Source organism: Plecotus auritus, assembly GCF_963455305.1.
Source record: "Plecotus auritus genome assembly, chromosome: X".
In the NCBI taxonomy this organism is placed as follows: domain Eukaryota; kingdom Metazoa; phylum Chordata; class Mammalia; order Chiroptera; family Vespertilionidae; genus Plecotus; species Plecotus auritus.
Genome location: NC_137784.1, coordinates 83,506,159 through 83,525,646, shown reverse-complemented (window position 1 = coordinate 83,525,646; position 19,488 = coordinate 83,506,159). Strand labels below are relative to the sequence as shown.

The window sequence follows — 19,488 nt, the reverse complement described above, 5'->3', positions numbered from 1 at the left end:
AGGAAGATGTAAACAGATGGAAGAACATACCATGTTCATGGATTGGTAGAATCAACATCATCAAAATGTCCATACTACCCAAAGCAATCTATAGATTCAATTCACTCCCCATTAAAATACCAACAGCATATTTCACAGACCTAGAAAGAACTCTCCAAAAATTCATCTGGAATAAAAAAAGACCCCGAATAGCCACAGCAATCCTGAGAAAGAAGAATAAAGTAGGAGGGATCTCAATACCAGATTTCAAGCTGTATTACAAAGCCACTGTTCTCAAAACAGCCTGGTACTGGCACAAGAACAGACATATAGATCAATGGAATAGAATAGAGAATCCAGATATCGATCCAAACCAATATGCGCAATTAATATTTGACAAAGGAGGCATGAGCATACAATGGAGTCAAGACAGTCTCTTCAATAAATGGTGTTGGGAAAATTGGACAGATACATGCAAAAAAATGAAACTAGATCACCAACTTACACCATACACAAAAATAAACTCAAAATGGATACAGGACTTAAATATAAGACGGGAAACCATAAAAATACTAGAGGAATCCACAGGCAGCAAAATCTCAGACATATGCCAAAAGAACTTTTTCAGTGATACTGCCCCTAGGGCAATGGAAGCCAAAGAGAAAATAAACAAATGGGACTACTTCAAAATAAAAAGCTTTTGCACAGCAAAATAAACCATCAACAAAACAACAAGAAACCCCACTGTATGGGAGAACATATTTGCAAATGGTATCACTGATAAAGGTTTAATTTCCAACATCTACAGGCAGCTTATACAACTTAATAAAAGGAAGATAAATGATCCAATAAAAAAAATGGGCAACAGACCTAAATAGAATCTTTTCGAAAGAAGACAGAAGGAAGGCCAAGAGACGCATGAAAACATGCTCAAAGTCACTAATTATCCGAGAGATGCAAATCAAAACGACAGTGCGATACCATCTCACACCTGTCAGAATGGCTATCATCAACAATTCAACAAACGACAAGTGTTGGCGAGGATGCGGAGAAAAAGGAACCCTCGTGCACTGCTGGTGGGAATGCAGACTGGTGCAGCCACTGTGGAGAACAGTATGGAGTTTCCTCAAAAAACTGAAAATGGAACTCCCATTTGACCCAGTAATCCCACTCCTAGGAATATATCCTAAGAAACCAGAAACACCAATCAGAAAGGATATATGCACCCCTATGTTCATAGCAGCACAATTTACAATAGCTAAGATTTGGAAACAGCCTAGGTGCCCGTCAGCAGATGACTGGATCAGAAAACTATGGCACATCTACACAATGGAATACTATGCTGCCATAAAAAAGAAGGAATTACTACCATTTGTAGGCACCTGGATGGAATTAGAGAACATTATGCTAAGTGAAATAAGCCAGTCAATGAAAGAAAAATACCACATGATCTCACTCATATGGGGATAATGAAAAACATTATAAACTCATGAACAAAAAGATAGATACAGAGGCAGTAAAGCATCAAACAGACTGTCAAATTACAGCGGTAAGGTTAGGGAGAGGAGGGGAAAATAAGAGATCAACTGAAGGACTTATATGCATGCATATAAAAGTAACCAACGGATGCAAAACATTGGTGGTGAGGGCATGTATGGGAGTGGGGTGGGGGGGCAATGGTAAAATATGTACACATATAATACCTTAATAAAAAAAATGAAAAAAAAAGACTAGTGAAATAAGTAGACCATACATTTCATGGTATTAGCTCAATTATTTAATTGACCATGTAGTAGTCTAATGGTTAACCTAGAAATTCTCTCCAGCTATAAGTATAAAAATGGAATAGCTTATTAGTATGAGAAAGCTATATTTTCTATCAGAGTAGCAGAAATGAGTATAAATGATCAGAATCCTATATAATAAAAGTGTAGTATGGAAATTGTCCCCTCGACCTGGAGTTCTTCTGGGAGTTCCACCAGGGGGCCGGGCCGGCCAGGGGAAGGGAGGGAGGACCTGGCCAGCGGCAGGTGGCTGGGGAAGGGAGGGAGTACCCGGCTGGTTACCACCAGCTGCTAGGGACCCTACCAGTGTACAAATTTTGTGCACTGGGCCTCTAGTATTAGTATAATTGTATTAAGGTCCTTCCTGAAGTATGTTGGAATAATAAAGAGAAAAGAGGAAACATTAACCATTTTTTAATTTTTTTTTTAAATCAGGACTATTTTGTCATGTTTCTCCCTTACTCATGCAGTTTCAGAAGAAATTAACAAAATCCAACTCTCTTTTCAAAGTTACAGTGACTTCCAGAGTTTCAGTTTCCATGATATAGAAAGCTTTGGCACTGTTGCAATCCACAGGATGGGGAAAGTTCAGCAACAATTTCCTAAACAAAACAAAACAAAAACATAGAATCAGCTTCCTAAAGTGATATAAAGAAGACATCACTTTTAAGAAGGCAATGAGGAAAGCAAGTTATACCATTAGAACATTAGAAACAAACAAACAAAAAACACACACTAATATTTAGACAGTACAAGTACTGAATCAAAAGTATGCCTAAATAAGACAAATAGTATGACAGTTTTTTGGCCTCAAAAACCCAAGAAGTGGTTTTGATTCCCCCCCTTTTTTTCTAAATTGACCTCATTTTGTATGATATAAACATAGTCTCAGGCTATGTTTATAGACATAAAAATAGAACCATTGCCACCTTTAAGTTGGTTGGATAGATTTGTTGACAGCCATACTTGTGTGTGCATGGAATGTGGCTAGCTGACACAAATCTGAAAATTGGAATGGTTCCTCAAGAATTCTGCTAACACAACTTTAGGCTGAGTCTCTAAGGCCTGGGATGATTTCAATACCAGATCAATGAGAGTGCTTCTCTCTGCTTGTTTCTGGTTCTTTCTACTATGCATTAACAAAAAGTCCCAGTGAGGGATTGCTGGGTTTATTTTGCAGTGTGTGGCTTGTTGCTGGATAGCTTCATGCTTTTTTTTTTTTTTTTAATATATTTTATTGATTTTTTACAGAGAGGAAGGAAGAGGGATAGATAGTCAGAAACATCGATGAGAGAGAAACATCGATCAGCTGCCTCTTGCACACCTCCTACTGGGGATGTGCCCGCAACCAAGTTACATGCCCTTGACCGGAATCGAACCTGGGACCTTTCAGTCCGCAGGCTGACGCTCTATCCACTGAGCCAAACCGGTTTTGGCAGCTTCATGCTTTAGATGCATTGCTGGGATATGACATCCATAATTCTGCCATAGTGATATGAATGTAAATTATGCATGGGGTTGGTACATGCTGGTATCTGAAGAAAATTAAATGCATGAAACACTTTACCTCACATTCTCAATAGAGTAGGATTAAGTATCTCTATAAAACAGTGGACAGAAAAGCTCTTTCACAAGGTATAAGATCTAAAACAGTAGGAATCTTGGTATTTATTGAATACTTGTATAAAGAACTAGTATTTGGCCCTATCTGGTTTTGCTCAGTGGTTAGAGTGTCAGCCTGTGGATCGAAAGGTCCCAGGTTCGATTCTGGTCCAGGGCAAATACCTCAGTTGCAGGCTCCTCCCCGGCCCGGGCCCTGGTTGGGGCGCATGCAGGAGACAACCAATTTCTGTGTTTCTCTTACATTGATATTTCTATCTTTCCCTCGCTCTTCCACTCTCTCTAAAAATCAATGGGAAAATATCCTCAGGTGAGGATTTAAAAAAAAGAAAAGAACTAGTATTTGAAAACAAAAACCTTGAAAATCAATTGCTTCTTTACTAATTTGCAGACCTAAATTCAGGACACTGGACTCATTAAAAGTATTTATGACACATCTACAGAAGCTGAAGAAAAAAAATTATGTGACTTTTATTTTATTCCAGATACCTGGGATAGGAGAACCACCTCCTTTCACCTTAACTAATGAAATCATGAGGTATTTTACTGTAGCCTTTAATATTTGATATCTCAAAAAAGTAGGTGCAGAAACATTTAGAGTCCATCTTTTTAAAGTTGTTAACTATGTAAGTTGTGCTACAGTTAGATTTGCTTTATCCCTTATTCTACAAAGTATAACATATTCACTTTAAAAAGAAAGCAAAGTTCAGTGGTAGTAGCTTCACTGCACTAAAAGACAACTATAAATCAGCTGAAGAATGAGTTCCAATGACAATATGCACTTCTCTCTCCAGAGAGAAATAAATTTTAAAAAGACAGTTAGTGGCCATTGGAATGATCCATCTATCCCTGCATTTCTGTCTAGTCCTTAGTAGTATGGCTTTACATACTACAATTTTGAATAATACAAACTATGTAACTTATATAGACTCTTAGGAGAATTAAAAAATTTTTATATAATCTGTTTTACTGTCTGATATCTGAACTGAGATTTATATTTAAACAAAGCAAAATTTTTCCAAATACTTAACCATTGAAGGATAGGAATGTATCTTATCTTGGTGTCCCCCCAGTGTCTAGCAGAAGAGTTTATAAATATTTGTTGAGTGAATAAATGAGTGAAAAGCAAACTGGTCACCACAAAGTGACATTTGAATAACTACTATAGATTAGTACTATAAAATGTGAACAAACATTTAAATGCAAATCCCTCTGCCTTTACATTGATAATATATTTGTATTTTAAGAAGCTAAAGTTTAGACACTGATCAAATATTTATCCAGTGCCAATTTTCATTAGGAATTATTTAAAGGCAGGCAATAATATATGAAAATAAAAAAATTATCTATACAGTGAACATTAGAGACTTGCATGCTCACATTTATAATGGAGAATTCAAGATGATGTTGCTTGCAAGAGATATACATAAAGGACAATCTTGCTCTGTGCATACATACATAATGCAATTTTTATTTTATGTAGTTAATAAATGCTTTGATTTACATATCTGTGTAAAACACAGAAATGGCTTTTTTATTTTTTATTTTTAATCCTCACCCAAGGATATTTTTCCATTGGTTTTTAGAGAGAGTGGAAGAGAGAGGGAAAGACAGAGAGAAATATCGATGTGAGAGGTGAGAGAAATACATCCATTGGTTGCCTCCTGCATGCGCCCTGACAAGGGCCTTGGGCTGAGGAGGAGCCTGCAACTGAGGTACATGCCCTTGACTGGAATAGAACCCAGGACCCTTCAGTCCACAGGCCGATGCTCTATCCACTGAGCCAAACCCGCTAGGGCAAGACATGGCCTTTTTAAGGTTTCCTATTGGAGATAAGACATAACAATTTTCAAAGAAAGTGCAGAAATAGCTACTGAGCTGCAATTCACTATTCTATTTAAAAAACTTTTTAGGTATTGATGCCATGGAACATCAACTATCAAGCTGAATTAAAGGAGCACAGCAAAGGCGAAAATAATCTAAAGCAGCACTCAACTAAAATTAACTTATACTTGTTTTTAGAATGTGTCTTTATTATCATGTTCAAGGAATTCGATTATGATATTCTTAGAATTCACTTAAAAAAATAATGAGTGGTAGCCATCTGACAAAAAAGACCTCAAAGTGAAGGCTGTAACAAGACATAAGGAGGCCCACTTCATACTACTAAAGGAAGCAATTCAACAAGAGGATATAACTCTGTTAAACATATATGCACCCAATACAGGAGCACCCAAATACATTTTTAAAAAAAAGTCTGGAAGATATCAAGGGAGAGATTGACAGCAATACAATTATAGTAGGGGAATTTAATACCCCATTCACAACACAGGATAAATCCTCTAAACAAAAAAAATCAGCAAAGAAACAGCAATCCTAAATGACTCACTAGATCAGATGGACTTAATTGACATCTACAGAACATTTCACCCCAAAGCTACGGAATATACATTCTTCTCAAGTGAACACAGGACATTTTAAAAGATAGATCACATATTAGGACACAGAAAAAGTCTCTTCAAATTCAAGAAGACTGAAATCATGTCAAGCATCTTCTCAGATCACAATGGCATAAAATTAGAAATCAACGACAATAAAAACAACAACAAAAAAGTCAAACACTTGGAGGCTAAATAGCATGCTATTAAACAATGATTGGGTTACCAAAGAGATCTAAGAAAAAATAAAAAGCATCCTGGAAACAAATGACAATGAAAACACAACAATCCAAAATTAGGTACAGTGAAAACAGTCCTGAGAAGGAAGTTCATAGCTCTACAGGCCTACCTCAAAAATCAAGAAAAAATGGCAACAAATTATCTAACTCTGCAACTTAAAGAATTAGAAAGAGAGCAGTAAGAAAATCCCAGAGTAAGCAAGGAAATAATAAAGGTCAGAGCAGAAATAAACGACACAGAGACAAAAACAAACAAACAAACAAACAAACAAAAACACACAAAAAAACACAAAAAAACCCACAAAAACAAACAAACAAAAACAATACAAAAGATCAATAAAACCAAGAGCTGGTTCTTTGAAAGGATAAACAAGATTAATGAATCTCTAGCCAGGCTCACCAAGAAACAAAGAGAGAGGACCCAAATAAAAAAAATCTCAAATGAAAGAGGTGAAGTAACAACTGACCCCACAGATATAAAAAGGATTGTGAAAAAAATATAATGAACAACTCTGCTCCAAAAAACTGAACAACCTTGATGAAATGGACATATTCCTAGAAAAATACAGCTTCTAAAACTCAATCAGGAAGAATAAAAAAACCTGAATAGGCTGATAACTACTGATGAAATTGAAACAGTAATCAAAAATCTTCCAGCAAACAAAAGCCCTGGACTGGACAGCTTCAAAGGGGAGTTTTACTAAACATTCAAAGAAGAACTAAAACCTATCCTTCTCAGACTATTCCAAAATATTCAAGAGGAAGGCACACTTCCAAGCTCTTTCTATGAAGCTAGCATTACCCTAATCCCAAAACCAGATAAGAAAGAGAATTACAGGCCAATATCCCTGATGAACATAGATGCTAAAATCCTCAATAAAATTCTAGCAAATCGGATCCAGCAGTACATCAGAAAGATCATACACCATGACCAAGTAGGATTTATTCCAGGGATGCAAGGCTGGTACAATATCCACAATTCAGTAAACGTGATACATCACATAAACAAATTGAGATGCAAAAATCACATAATCATATCATTTGATTCAGAAAAGGCATTTGACAAAATTTAACACCCTTTCCTGATAAAAACTCTTAGCAAAGTGGGAATAAAGGGATGATACCTCAACATAATAAAAGACTTATATGACAAACTTACAGCCAACATCATACTCAATGGGCAAAAACTAAAACCATTTCCCCTAAGAACAGGAATAAGACAGGGATGCCCATTTTCACCACTCCTGTTCAACATAGTACTGGAAGTGCTGGCCATAATGATGGGACAAGAAGAAGAAATAAAAGACATCCAAATTGGAAAAGAAGAAATAAAATTGGCACTAGTTTCAAATGACATGATATTGTACATAGAAAACCCTAAAGACTCAACCAAAAAACTACTAGGCCTAATAAATGAATTTGGCAATGTAGCAGGATACAAAATTAGCACCCAGAAATCTATGGCTTTTTTATACACCAATAATGAACTCACAGAAAGAGAAACTAAGAAAACAATCCTATTAATCACTGCAACAAAAAAAAATTAAGATACCTAGGAATAAACTTAACCAAGAAGGTAAAGGACCTGTACTCTGAAAATTACAGGACACTGAAAAAAGTGATAGAGGAAGACATAAAGAAATGGAAGAATATACTGTGTTCATGGACTGGTAGAATCAACATCATTAAAATGTCCATACTACCCAAAGCAATCTATAGATTCAATGCACTCCCCATTAAAATACAAATGGCATATTTCAAAGACCTAGAACAAACTCTCCAAAAATTCATCTGGAATACTAGTTAAAAAAAGATCCCGAATAGCTGCAGCAATCCTGAGAAAGAAGAAAAAAGTAGGAGGGATCAAATACCAGATATCAAGCTGTATTGCAAAGCCACTGTTCTCAAAACTGCCTGGGACTGGCACAAGAACAGACATATAGACCAATGGAACAGAAGATAGAACCCAGATATCAACCCAAGCCATTATGCTCAACTAATATTTGACAAAGGAGGCAAGAGCATACAATGGAGTCAAGACAATCTCTTCAATAAATGGTGCTGGGAAAATTGGACAGACACAAGGGGAAAAAAATGAAACTATACCATACACAAAAATAAACTCAAAATGGATAAAGGACTTAAATGTAAGATGGGAAACCATAAAAATATTAGTGGATCCACAGGCAGCAAAATCTCAGACATATGCCGAAGCAATATCTTCACCGATACAGCTCCTAGTGCAATGGAAACTGAAGAGAAAATTAACAAATGGGACTACATCAAAATAAAAAGCTTGGGCACAGCAAAAGAAACCATCAACAAAACAACAAGAAAGCCCACTGCATGGGAGAACATATTTGCCAATGTTATCTCTAATAAGCGTTTAATCTCCAAAATTTACAGTGAATTTATACAACTTAACAAAAGGAAGAAAAACCCAATCAAAAAATGGGCAATGGACCTAAATAGATACTTTTCAAAAGAAGACATACAGAAGGCCAAGAGACATATGAAAACATGCTCAAAGTCACTAATCATCCGAGAAATGCAAATCAAAATGACAATGTGGTACCATCTCACACCTGTCAGAATGGCTATCATCAACAAATCAACAAACAAGTGCAGGCGAGGATGCGGAAAAAAAAAGGAACCCTAGTGCACTACTGGTGGGACTGCAGACTGGTGCAGCCACTGTGGAAAACAGTATGGAGTTTTCTCAAAAAATTAAAAATGGAACTTGCATTTGACCCAGTAATCCCACTTCTAGGAAATATATCCCACGAAATTAGAAACACCAGTCAGAAAGGATATATGCACCCCTATGTTCATAGCAGCACAATTTACAATGGCTAAGATATGGAAATAGCCTAAGTGCCATCAGCAGATGTGTGGATTAAAAAAACTATAGTATATCTACATAATGGAATACTACACTGCTTTAAAAAAGAAGGAATTCCTACCATTTGCAACGGCATGGATGGATCTGGAGAGCATTATGCTAAGTGAAATAAGCCAGTCAGAGAAAGATAAATATTACATGGTCTCACTCATTTGTGGAATATAATGAACAACATAAACTAATGAACAAAAATAGATCAAGAGACATAGAAGAATCGAACAGACTGTCCAACCTATGAGGGAAGGTGGGGGGTGAGAAAGTAAGAGATCAACCAAAGGATTTGTACGCATTCATATGAGCATAACCAATGGACACAGGCAGTAGGGGGGTGAGGACATGTGCTGGGGGGTGGGAATGGCTGGGGAGAGGTCAATGGAGGAAAAAGGAGACTCATGTAATACTTTAAACAATAAAGAATTTAAATTAAAAATAAATAAATTAATTAATTAATTAATAATGAAACCCCATATGTAGACAAAGTCAGGAGATCCTGGGAAATTATCCAATTCCCCTATCTTTACTCCTTTCCATCTATTTCATGTTGAGAATCTATATGCCAAAACAACCAGGTGTTTTTTTAATGAACAATTCAGTAAACTGCATTATTTCTTTTGGTTGTATAATGCTAAATATCTGGGTATTATTAATAATTTCAATGTAATTGATTATCATCTGACAGATATTAGCAGTCAGTTCAGTGAAAATGAATTCAATTGTTCTCTGTCTTATAGATATATGAACAATTCTGAATGTCCTCTCTTATCTTTCTTGAAGCAAGTAAACATAGTTTTACAGGGTGTCAAACTCAGAAACTAAAGAAAGTATATGTGAATATAAATAAACTATAAAATAAGACACATTTCCAATAATACAAATTTAGATAATAGCATAGCTCCAAAGAAAACTCCAGTGTTTAAGAGATAAAAACCTTAATTCTATCTTTTGTCTTCTACCATAATGATTTTTTTCCTTATGAGACAGTACCTCTCTGCACTGATCATCTATAATAATAAAAGCGCAATATGCTAATTAGACCAGACGTCCTTCCGGATGTCCTTCTGGATGACCTTCCAGATGAAGCCGCGTCGGCGGGGGTTGATGCAAAGGTGGCAGAGGCCCAGGCCGCCGAGGTGGGTGGGGCCCAAGGCAGAGGTGGCTGCCATGGTGGCGGGGCTGAGGCAGCTACCACAGCAATGGGGGCCAAGCCCCTTGCACGAATTTCGTGCATCGGGTCTCTAGCTTAATATATAAATATAGCATGATCCAAATGACCTAATGCAGCCCATATTCTATGTGGAAAAGTATCTCTATATGGGCTCTGACAGATATCTGGAATGACAGATATCTGTCAGAGCCCATATAGAGATACTTTTTCATTTAGTGGGCTCTGACAGATATCTGGAATGACAGCATAACCAGAGAAGCTGCCTAAAGGTTGATGGAGACAGTAAGAACTGCTAGGGGAATGGAAATTAACTCAATGGTGTGCAGATGTGTGTGTGCTTTTAACAAGCATGCAAATATCATGGAAGATTGATTGTCCATTTAACTAACTTTCCTTGGAAAGGTTGGGTGCCAGAATAAATGTGTGTATAATATGCAATGAAAAAATTACTATTCTTCCTGAAGTAATGGTAGGGATAGTGAATGTAATTTTTATAACATGAAATGAGCATGAGGATACATTTTTTAAATTACTATATAAGTAATGAGAAAATATTTGATATGTATTCATCTCTAGATCATTTTGTGTTAAATGCATCTGAATCTACTATAGAAATCAAGGTTGAGGCAAAGAAGCATTAAACAGACTGTCAAACTACAGTGGGAAGGCAGGGGAGGTTGCGGTGGGGGGCTGTAAGAGATCAACCAAAGGACTTGTACGCATGCATTGCATATAAGCATAACTAACGGGTACAAGACACTGGCGGGGGGCAGGTAAAGGCATGTACTGGGGGGTAGGGGAGGCCGGGGGGGAGTCAATGGGGGAATAAAAAAGGAGACATATGTACTATTATTTGTAATACTTCAAACAATAAAAAAAAGAAATCAAGGTTATGTATATTCATTGTGATATGTGTGTGTGTGTGTGTGTGTGTGTGTGTGTGTGTCCTTTGTATGAGGGATCTACTTTATATATTTTTGAAGCTCTAAGATCAGCAAAGAAGAATTATAGGTACTGATAATGGAAGGAAGAGAATATTCCAGAATCTGATTGCTCCTCATGCACAATTTGAAATGTTGATGAGTTATAGTGAAAGAACCACTGCAATCAACCAAAGTGTGCTCACATCCAGATGAAAAATGAACAAAGCAGTGAGATATTTAGACATGTTATCTAGCACACACCAAGTTCCATAGACTCTTTCTTTATAGAGCTAATTTTGAGAAATAGGACTGATTCATACAGGTCTCAGGATAAGCATTTTATGTCATTTTTACTGTTTGTACTCAATTTTGGGAGCATGATTTGAACATCCTATATAATAAAAGGGTAATATGCAAATTGACTGAATGGTGGAATGACTGGTTGCTATAACACGCCCTGAGCACCAAGGGGCAGACACTCAATGCAGGAGCTGCCCCTTGTTGGTCAGTGCGTTCCCACAGGGGGAGTGCCACTCAGCCACAATCTGTGCTCATGGCTGGTGAATGCAGAGGTGGTGGTGGGAGCCTCTCATGGGGAGCAGGCCTAAGCTGTCAGTCGGACATCCCCCGAGGGCTCCCAGACTGTGAGAGGGCGCAGGCCAGGCTGAGGGACCCCCCTCCCCAAATGCACGAATGTCGTACACTGGGCCTCTAGAGTGTAATAACAAGACTATCTTTGAAAATATCAGAGGGGAAAGGGGAGGCAAAATGGGGGATATCTGTAATACTATCAACAATAACAAATACTAGTATATTTAAAAGAACAAAAAACAACAAAAAAGAAAATGTCAAAGTATTTAATTGAATCATCCCATTATCACCTGTATTATTTTTAAATGTATTCACATAATTTGAGGATCTAGTAATAAATTAGCTGTTGGAATTTTTGTTTTAATTAATTGATGACAAGAATTTGTGTTGCCTTGGCCAGGTAGCTCTCAGTTGGTTGGAGTGACATCTGATACACCAAAAGGTTGTGGTTTCAGTTCCCTGTCAGGGCATACACCCAGGTTGCAGGTTCAATTCCCTGGTCAGGGTGTGCATTGGAGGCAACTGATCAATGTTTCTCTCTCTCTCTCCTCTTCCTCTCTCTAAACATATCCTCTGGTAAGAATTTTTAAAGGAATTTTTATTGATTTTAGATGAATATAATAAAATTTAATTTTAGAGCCCCCACCATATCCAAAAAGTTAAAAGATTTTGCTTCTCTTATGCTATCACTGTACAAAAAATACCACACAACACATGCAAGATTTACAACTTAAGGCATTTTCACCTCTAGCTATTTTTCCTAACAGATTGTATCTGAATGTCAAAGACTGTATTTTAGTGATATCAACCTACTCCAAATGTACAAATGCATGGTAGAAAAAAATCTAGGTATTTCTAAATACAGTTATATCTATATTATGTAGATCAAAGATCTGAATGATTGGCTGGCTTTTTAACTTTTCTTCAGACTTTAGGAATGATACAAAATTGCTTTGTACATTTAAAAATATTGACTGAGGATTCATTCATATTATAATAAGTTACTGTAGTTCTAAGTTTTACTCACTTATCAGGAGTACGAAGGTCAAGGATCATTTCCTGGACATTAATTTTAATTTCAGAAGAGTTTGTATTTGGCAGTTTAATTTTAACCTGAAAGGAAAAATGAGAAGAAAAATATTGTTGTCTTGAAAATCAGTTAATTTGAAGAGTATAAGAAAATGTAGGGAAATAAGAACTAATATTAAGTGTCAACTACTAGTATATGCCAAGTTATGCCATTTCCTCATAACAATCTTGAAAAACAGTGTTTATTACCCCTATTTTACAGATGGAGAAACTGGAATAAAGTGAAGTTTAATGAGTGGCCCAAGGGCAAGGGTTTGTAATTTGATTAAGGTCTATCTGACTCCAAACCTATATGGGAACACTTTGGTTACTTGCCTGTAACCTTCATTGTCTGAAGTTGCATTGCAGTGCACCTGCTAAAGTTAGAGACCTTCAACTGCCTTTGTATCAGTGGGCCCTTTGTATTAAAAAGTGGTTATTTCTTGTGTTAGGTATAGGTTGATGATGCCCTCTGGTAATTTCTTGGTATAAACTTCCATACCACATTTCCTAGAGAAGTGTATGAATCCAGAGAAGTTGTTAGCATAACAAAAGAGAAATAATAATATGTCCCCTACCCATAAAATGAGAATATTTATTAGTTTAGTAAGATTTTACTTAAAAATATCTCATCTCACTTATCACATGACCCAGCAATTCCACTCCTAAGTATATACCCAAGAGCATTAAAAACAGGAGCTCACACAAAAACATGTACATAACTTTTTTGTTCATAGAAGCAGTATTCACAATAGCCAAAAGACGAAAACCAACCAAATAAATATCAACTGATGAATGGAAAACCCAAATGTGGTATATACAAAGAATGGAATATTATCCTATATAATAAAAGCCTAATATGCAAATTGACCGTCACTCCAACACACAAGATGGCTACCCCCATGTGGTCAAAGATGGCCGCCCCCATGTGGACACAAGATGGCCACCACAAGATGGCCAGCAGGGGAGGGCAGTTGGGAGGGACCAGGCCAGCAGGGAGGGCAGTTGTGGGTGATCAGGCCAGCAGGGGAGGGCAGTTGGGGGGGACTAGGCCGGCAGGGGAGGGGAGCTAGGGGCAACCAGGCCTGCAGGGGAGGGCAGTTGGGGGTGACCAGGCCTGCAGGGGAGGGCAGTTGGGGGGACCAGGCCTGCAGGGAAGGGCAGTTGGGAGGGACCAGGCCTGCAGGGGAGGGCAGTTGGGGGGGACCAGGCCGGCAGGGGAGGGAAGCTAGGGGTGACCAGGCCGGCAGGGGAGGGCAGTTGGGAGGGACCAGGCTTGCAAGGGAGGGCAGTGAGAGGTGACTGGGCCTACAGGGGAGGGTAGCTGGGGGCGACCAGGCCTGCAGGGAAGGACAGTTAGGGGCGACCAGGCCAGCAGTGGAGGCAGTTAGGGGCTATCGGGCTGGCAGGGGAGCAGTTAGGCATTGATCAGGCTGGCAGGGGAGTGGTTAGGGGCTGATCAGGTTGGCAGGCAGAAGCGGTTAGGGGCAATCAGGCAGGCAGGCAGGTGAGCCACCAGGATAGGGCCTAAAAGGGCAGTCGGACATCCCTCGAGAAGTCCCAGATTGGAGAATGTGCAGGCTGGGCTGAGGGACACCCCCCAAGCATGAATTTCATGCACCAGGCCTCTAGTTCAGTCATAAAAAGGAATGAAGTACTGCCATAGTCAGTTTGGCTCAGTGGATAGAGTGTTGGCCTGCAGACTGAAGCATCTCGGGTTCGATTCCAATCAAAGGCACATGCCTGAGTTGTGGGCTCAACCCCCAGTAGGGGGGGTGCAGGAGGCAGCCAATCAATTATTCTCACTCATCATTGATGTTTCTATCTCTCTCTTCCTCTCCCTTCCTATCAGAAATCAATAAAATGTATTTTAAAAAAGGAACAAAGTACTATTACATGGATGAACGTTAAGAATATTAAGCTAAGTGAAAGAATTCAGGCACAAAAAGCTACTTATTATAGGAAATTTTATGTGAAATATCCAGAATATCCATAGAGACTGAAACCAGACGAGTATTTGTGGGAGCCTGGAGAGGGAGCAAAGAGAAGTGACTGCTAAATGAGTATGGATTACCTTTGTGTTGATGAATATTTTCTCGAATTATATATTGGTGATGGTTGCACAACACTGTTAATGTACTAAATGTCACTAATGGCAAATTTTATATTTTGTGTATTTTATCACAATAAAAGTCTCATCTCTCTAACTTACTCTCCTTTTGATAGATGTTGATTATCTATCTACGTATCTATCTATCTATCTATCTATCTATCTAACTATCATCTATCATCTATTTGAGATGACATGGGATATGGTTTCCAAAGACAAAGAAAAAAAAACAACCTAAGTTTTAGGTAAATTATGAAGCCTTATCTAAAATGAGCTAAAAGACTTGAAATACTGGACATCTGGTGATTTCAGAGCTGGAATTGAAAGGATAAAAGCTGTAGGTTTTACATATAGCTGTCCAATTATCCCAGCACCATTTATTGAAGAGACTGTCTTGACTCCATTGTATGCTCTTGCCTCCTTTGTCAAATATTAATTGAGCATAATGGCTTGGGTAGAATTCTGGGTTCTCTGTTCAGTTTCACTCGTCTATATGTCTGTTCTTGTGCCAGTACCAGGCAGTTTTGAGAACCGTGGCTTTGTAGTATAGCTTGATATCTGGCCTTGTGATCCCTCCAACTTCGTTCTTCTTTCTTAGGATTGCTGCAGCTATTCAGGGTCTTTTTAGGTTCCATATAAATTTTGGACAGTTTGTTCTAGATCTGTGAAGTATGCCATTGGTATTTTAATAGGGATTGCATTGAATCTTTATATTGCTTTGGGTAGTATGGATATTTTAATTATGTGGGTTCTACCAATTCATGAACATGGCATATTCTCCCACTTGTTTATATCCTCTTCTATAAACAAAGAGAGAAAAGAGAAGTGACTGTTAAATGAGTACAGATTACCTTTGGTTTGATGATTACCTTTTTCAATGTTCTATAGCTTTCTGAATATAGGCCTTTTGCCTCATTGGTTAAGTTAATTCTTAAGTATCTTAATTTTTTGTTGCAATGGTAAATGGGCTTATTTTTTAGTTTATCTTTCTGAAAGTTTATTATTGGTGAATAAAAATGTCATCGATTTCTAGGTGTTAATTTTGTATCCTGCTACATTGCCAAAATCCTTTATTAAATCTAGTAGTTTTTTGCTGGAGTCTTTAGGGTTTTCTAGGTACAATATCTTTTTTTAAAAAATATATTTTATTGATTTCTTACAGAGAGGAAAGGGAGAGGATAGATATTAGAAACATCGATGAGAGAGAAACATTGATCAGCTGCCTCCTGCACACCTCCCACTGGGGATGTGCCTGCAACCCAGGTACATGCCCTTGACCGGAATCGAACCCGGGACCCTTCAGTCCGCAGGCCGACGCTCTATCCATTGAGCCAAACCGGTCAGGGCGGTACAATATCTTGTCATCAGCGAATACTGATAGTTTTACAACCTCCTTTCCAATTTGGATGTCTTTTATTAATTTTTCTTCTGATTGCTGTTGCTAGGACATCCAGTACTAAGTCAAATAAAAGTGGTGAAAGTGGACAACCCTGTCTTATTCCAGTTTTTAGGGAAAATGGTTTTAGTTTTTGCCCATTGAGTATGATGTTGACTGTAGGTTTGTCATATATGGCCTTTATTATGTTGAGGTATGATCCCTCTATTCCCACTTTGTTGAGGGTTTTTATTAAAAATAGGTGTTGGATTTCACCAACTCATACTGTACACAAGAATAAACTCAAAATGGATAAAAGATTTAAATGTAACTCGTGAAACCATAAAAAACCTTGAAGAAAACATAGGCAGCAAAGTGTCAGATATCTCATGTAGCAAATTTTTCACTGACACAATGCCTGGCATAAGAGAAACAAAGGAAAAAATAAACAAATGGGACTACGTCAAAATAAAAAGCTTCTGCACAGAAAAGAAGTCAGCATAAAAATGAAAAGGGAATACACTGTATGGGAGAAAATATTTGCCAATTTGATACATCTGATAAGGGGTTAATATCCAAAATATATAATGTACTCATACAAATCTACAAAAGGAAAACAAACAACACAATCAAACAATGGGCAGATGACGTAAATAGACACTTCTCCAAAGTGACATACAGATGGCCAAGAGACATATGGAAAAATGCTCAACATCACTAATCATCAGAGAAATGCAAATTAAAATGACAACGAAGTACCACCTCACACCTATCAGAATGGCTGCTACCAATAAATCAACAAATAACAAGTGCTGGCAAAGATGTGGAGGAAAAGGAACCCCGGTAGACTGTTGGTGGGAATGTAGACTGGTACAGCCACTGTGGAAACCAGTGTGGAGTTTCCTCAAAAAATTAAAAATAGAACTTGCATTTGACCCAGTGATCCCACTTCTACCAACCTATCCTAATAAGCCTGAAACACCAATCAGAAAGAACATATGTAGCCCTGTGTACATAGAAGCACAATTTATAATAGCTAAGATCTGGAAACAGCCCAAGTGCCCATCAATAGATGAATGGATAAAAAAATCTGTGGTAGAGTGTGGGCATTCTGTGGTGCCATCAAACTGACATAAAACTGAACCTCTCAGAGGCCTCAAGAATCTCAAGATTATGTGTTTTTGGAGAGTGGCCTTTTCTAGGAACTCATCAGCATCACCATCCAGACAGGCCTTGGACACTGCCAGTGACCCAGCAGCCACTCCAGCCAAAATCCTACTGCCCCACCCACAGACCTGCGGACCCTGTGGACCTCCATACCCCAGCTGCGCAACTTCAGCACCAGGGCCCCTTCAAGTGCATCAGAGCTCTGTGCTGGCAAAGGCACTGCCAGAGTCGTGCATTTCCAATGGGCAGGCACCCTGAGCCCATCTATCCACAGGGCGCTCATGGGAGCCGCTGTGAGCCCTCCCTGGGTGCGATCTTGAACAAACAGGGACACAATCCCCCAGCAGTAGAAATTCTGAATTCACTCATCTTGGATACCTGCCCACATATGCCTTAATTATGCAGCTTCAGTGCCAGGGCCCTTCAGAGTGCTTCAGTGAGCCTCATTGGCAAATGCGACGCGGGTGCCCCTGTGAGCTGCCACTGGAAGCGTGCACCTATCCACTACAGGTGCAGCAGCAAAAACTGAGTCTTCCCATCTCACAGCTGCAGAACTCTGGACACTACAGTTGTACACTTGTCCAGCGCACAGGCCTCCTAAGTCCACCACTCCACAGGCAGGGCTTGGGCGCCTCTGTGAGCCTCTGCTGGGCACCCACTTATACAGGGATGCACTGCTGGGCTGTAGAAATGCTGAATTCCCTCTTCTAGGATACCTGCCCACAGACACTGCAATCCCATGGCTTCAGTGCCAGGGCCATTCAGAGTGCATCAGTACACCCTGCTGGCAAATGCACCATGTGTGCCCCTGTGAGCCGCCACTGGGGGCACGTGTATCCAACCAGGGGAGCAACAGCAAAAGCTGAGCCTGTCCACCCCACAACTACGGAACTCTGGACACCACAGTCACACCTTTCAAAAGCACAGGCCTCCTGAGCCCCATCACCCCAACAGATGGTTCCTGGGTGCCACTGTGTGTCCCTCTTGGGCACGTGTGATTTCAACCAAGGGCACAAGACAGCAAAAATTGGGACACCCCCCTCCACGGCTTCTGACTTCTAGACACCGCAGTTGCGCCTTTCCAGCTCACAGGCCTATATCAAGAGAACTCCAATAGCTCAAGTAGGGGAGCTACGCTAGATTATCAAGCCCAGGAGAACTGAGCGAGCACACCAGTAGCACCATCCCCAAAATAACCTGGGTAGCAAAGCAATCGGATCTAAAATTAAAACGTTACAGCAAAACATGGGAAGACAAAAAAAAGCAATCTCCAAAGGAAAGAAAAAGAGGAATCACCAGAAAGGGAATTAAATGAAATTGAAACTAGCAACATAGCAGAGAAAGAATTAAGAGTAATGGTTATAAGGATGCTCAAACAGCTGGATGACAAATACACACAACTCAATGACAAGTACACACAACTCAATGAGAATTATAAGGAGCTGAATGAGAATGTCACCAACATGAAAAGAAACCAAGAGGAGATGAAGAACGAAATAGCTGCAATAAAGAACACAATGGAAGGCCTAAACAGTAGACTAGAAGAGGATGAGGCCCACATCAGCGAATTAGACGACAAGGTAGGAAAAAACACACAAACACAGCAGCAGCTGGAAAGAAGACTTAAAAAGCAAGAGGAGAGCCTAAGGGAGCTTTGGGACAACACAAAACAAAACAACATTCGCTTAATAGGGATACCAGAAGGAGAGGAAGAGAAGCAAGGAATAGAAAACCTGTTTGAAGAAATAATGACAGAAAACTTCCCTGATATTGGCAAGAAAAAAACTATGCAAGTCCAAGAAGTACATAGAGTCCCAAAGAAGATGAACCCCAAAAGACCGACACCAAGACACATCATAATTCATTGGCAAATACCAACAACAAAGTAAGAATCTTAAAGGCTGCCAGAGAGAGACAGAGACAGAAAGTTACTTACAAGGGATCTCCTATCAGAATATCAACTGATTTCTCAAGAGAAACACACCAGGCCAGAAGGGAATGGAATGAAATATACAAAGTGATGCAAAGCAAGGGACTGAATCCAAGAATACTATACCCGGCAAGGCTATCATTCAAAATTGAAGGTGGAATCAGGAGCTTCACAGACAAAAAAGGGCTAAGAGAGTT

At 39.0% G+C, this 19,488-nt stretch overlaps 1 protein-coding gene across 2 annotated transcripts in view; it reads right to left on the bottom strand.

The window, feature by feature from the left end:
- Positions 1 to 2,160: 2,160 nt before the first annotated feature.
- Positions 2,161 to 19,488, bottom strand: part of DNAAF6 (dynein axonemal assembly factor 6) — a 66,497-nt gene continuing 49,169 nt past the window's right edge. The window contains exons 6-7 of one of the 2 annotated variants that reach the window (XM_080652909.1): positions 12,669 to 12,754; positions 2,161 to 2,365 (exon numbers count right to left, since the gene is read on the bottom strand). In XM_080652909.1, the coding sequence (XP_080509035.1) occupies positions 2,236 to 2,365; positions 12,669 to 12,754 (216 nt within the window). In that variant the 3' untranslated portion in view covers positions 2,161 to 2,235. The remainder of the gene's footprint in view (positions 2,366 to 12,668; positions 12,755 to 19,488) is intronic. The other variant, XM_080652908.1, reaches the window with a different exon arrangement.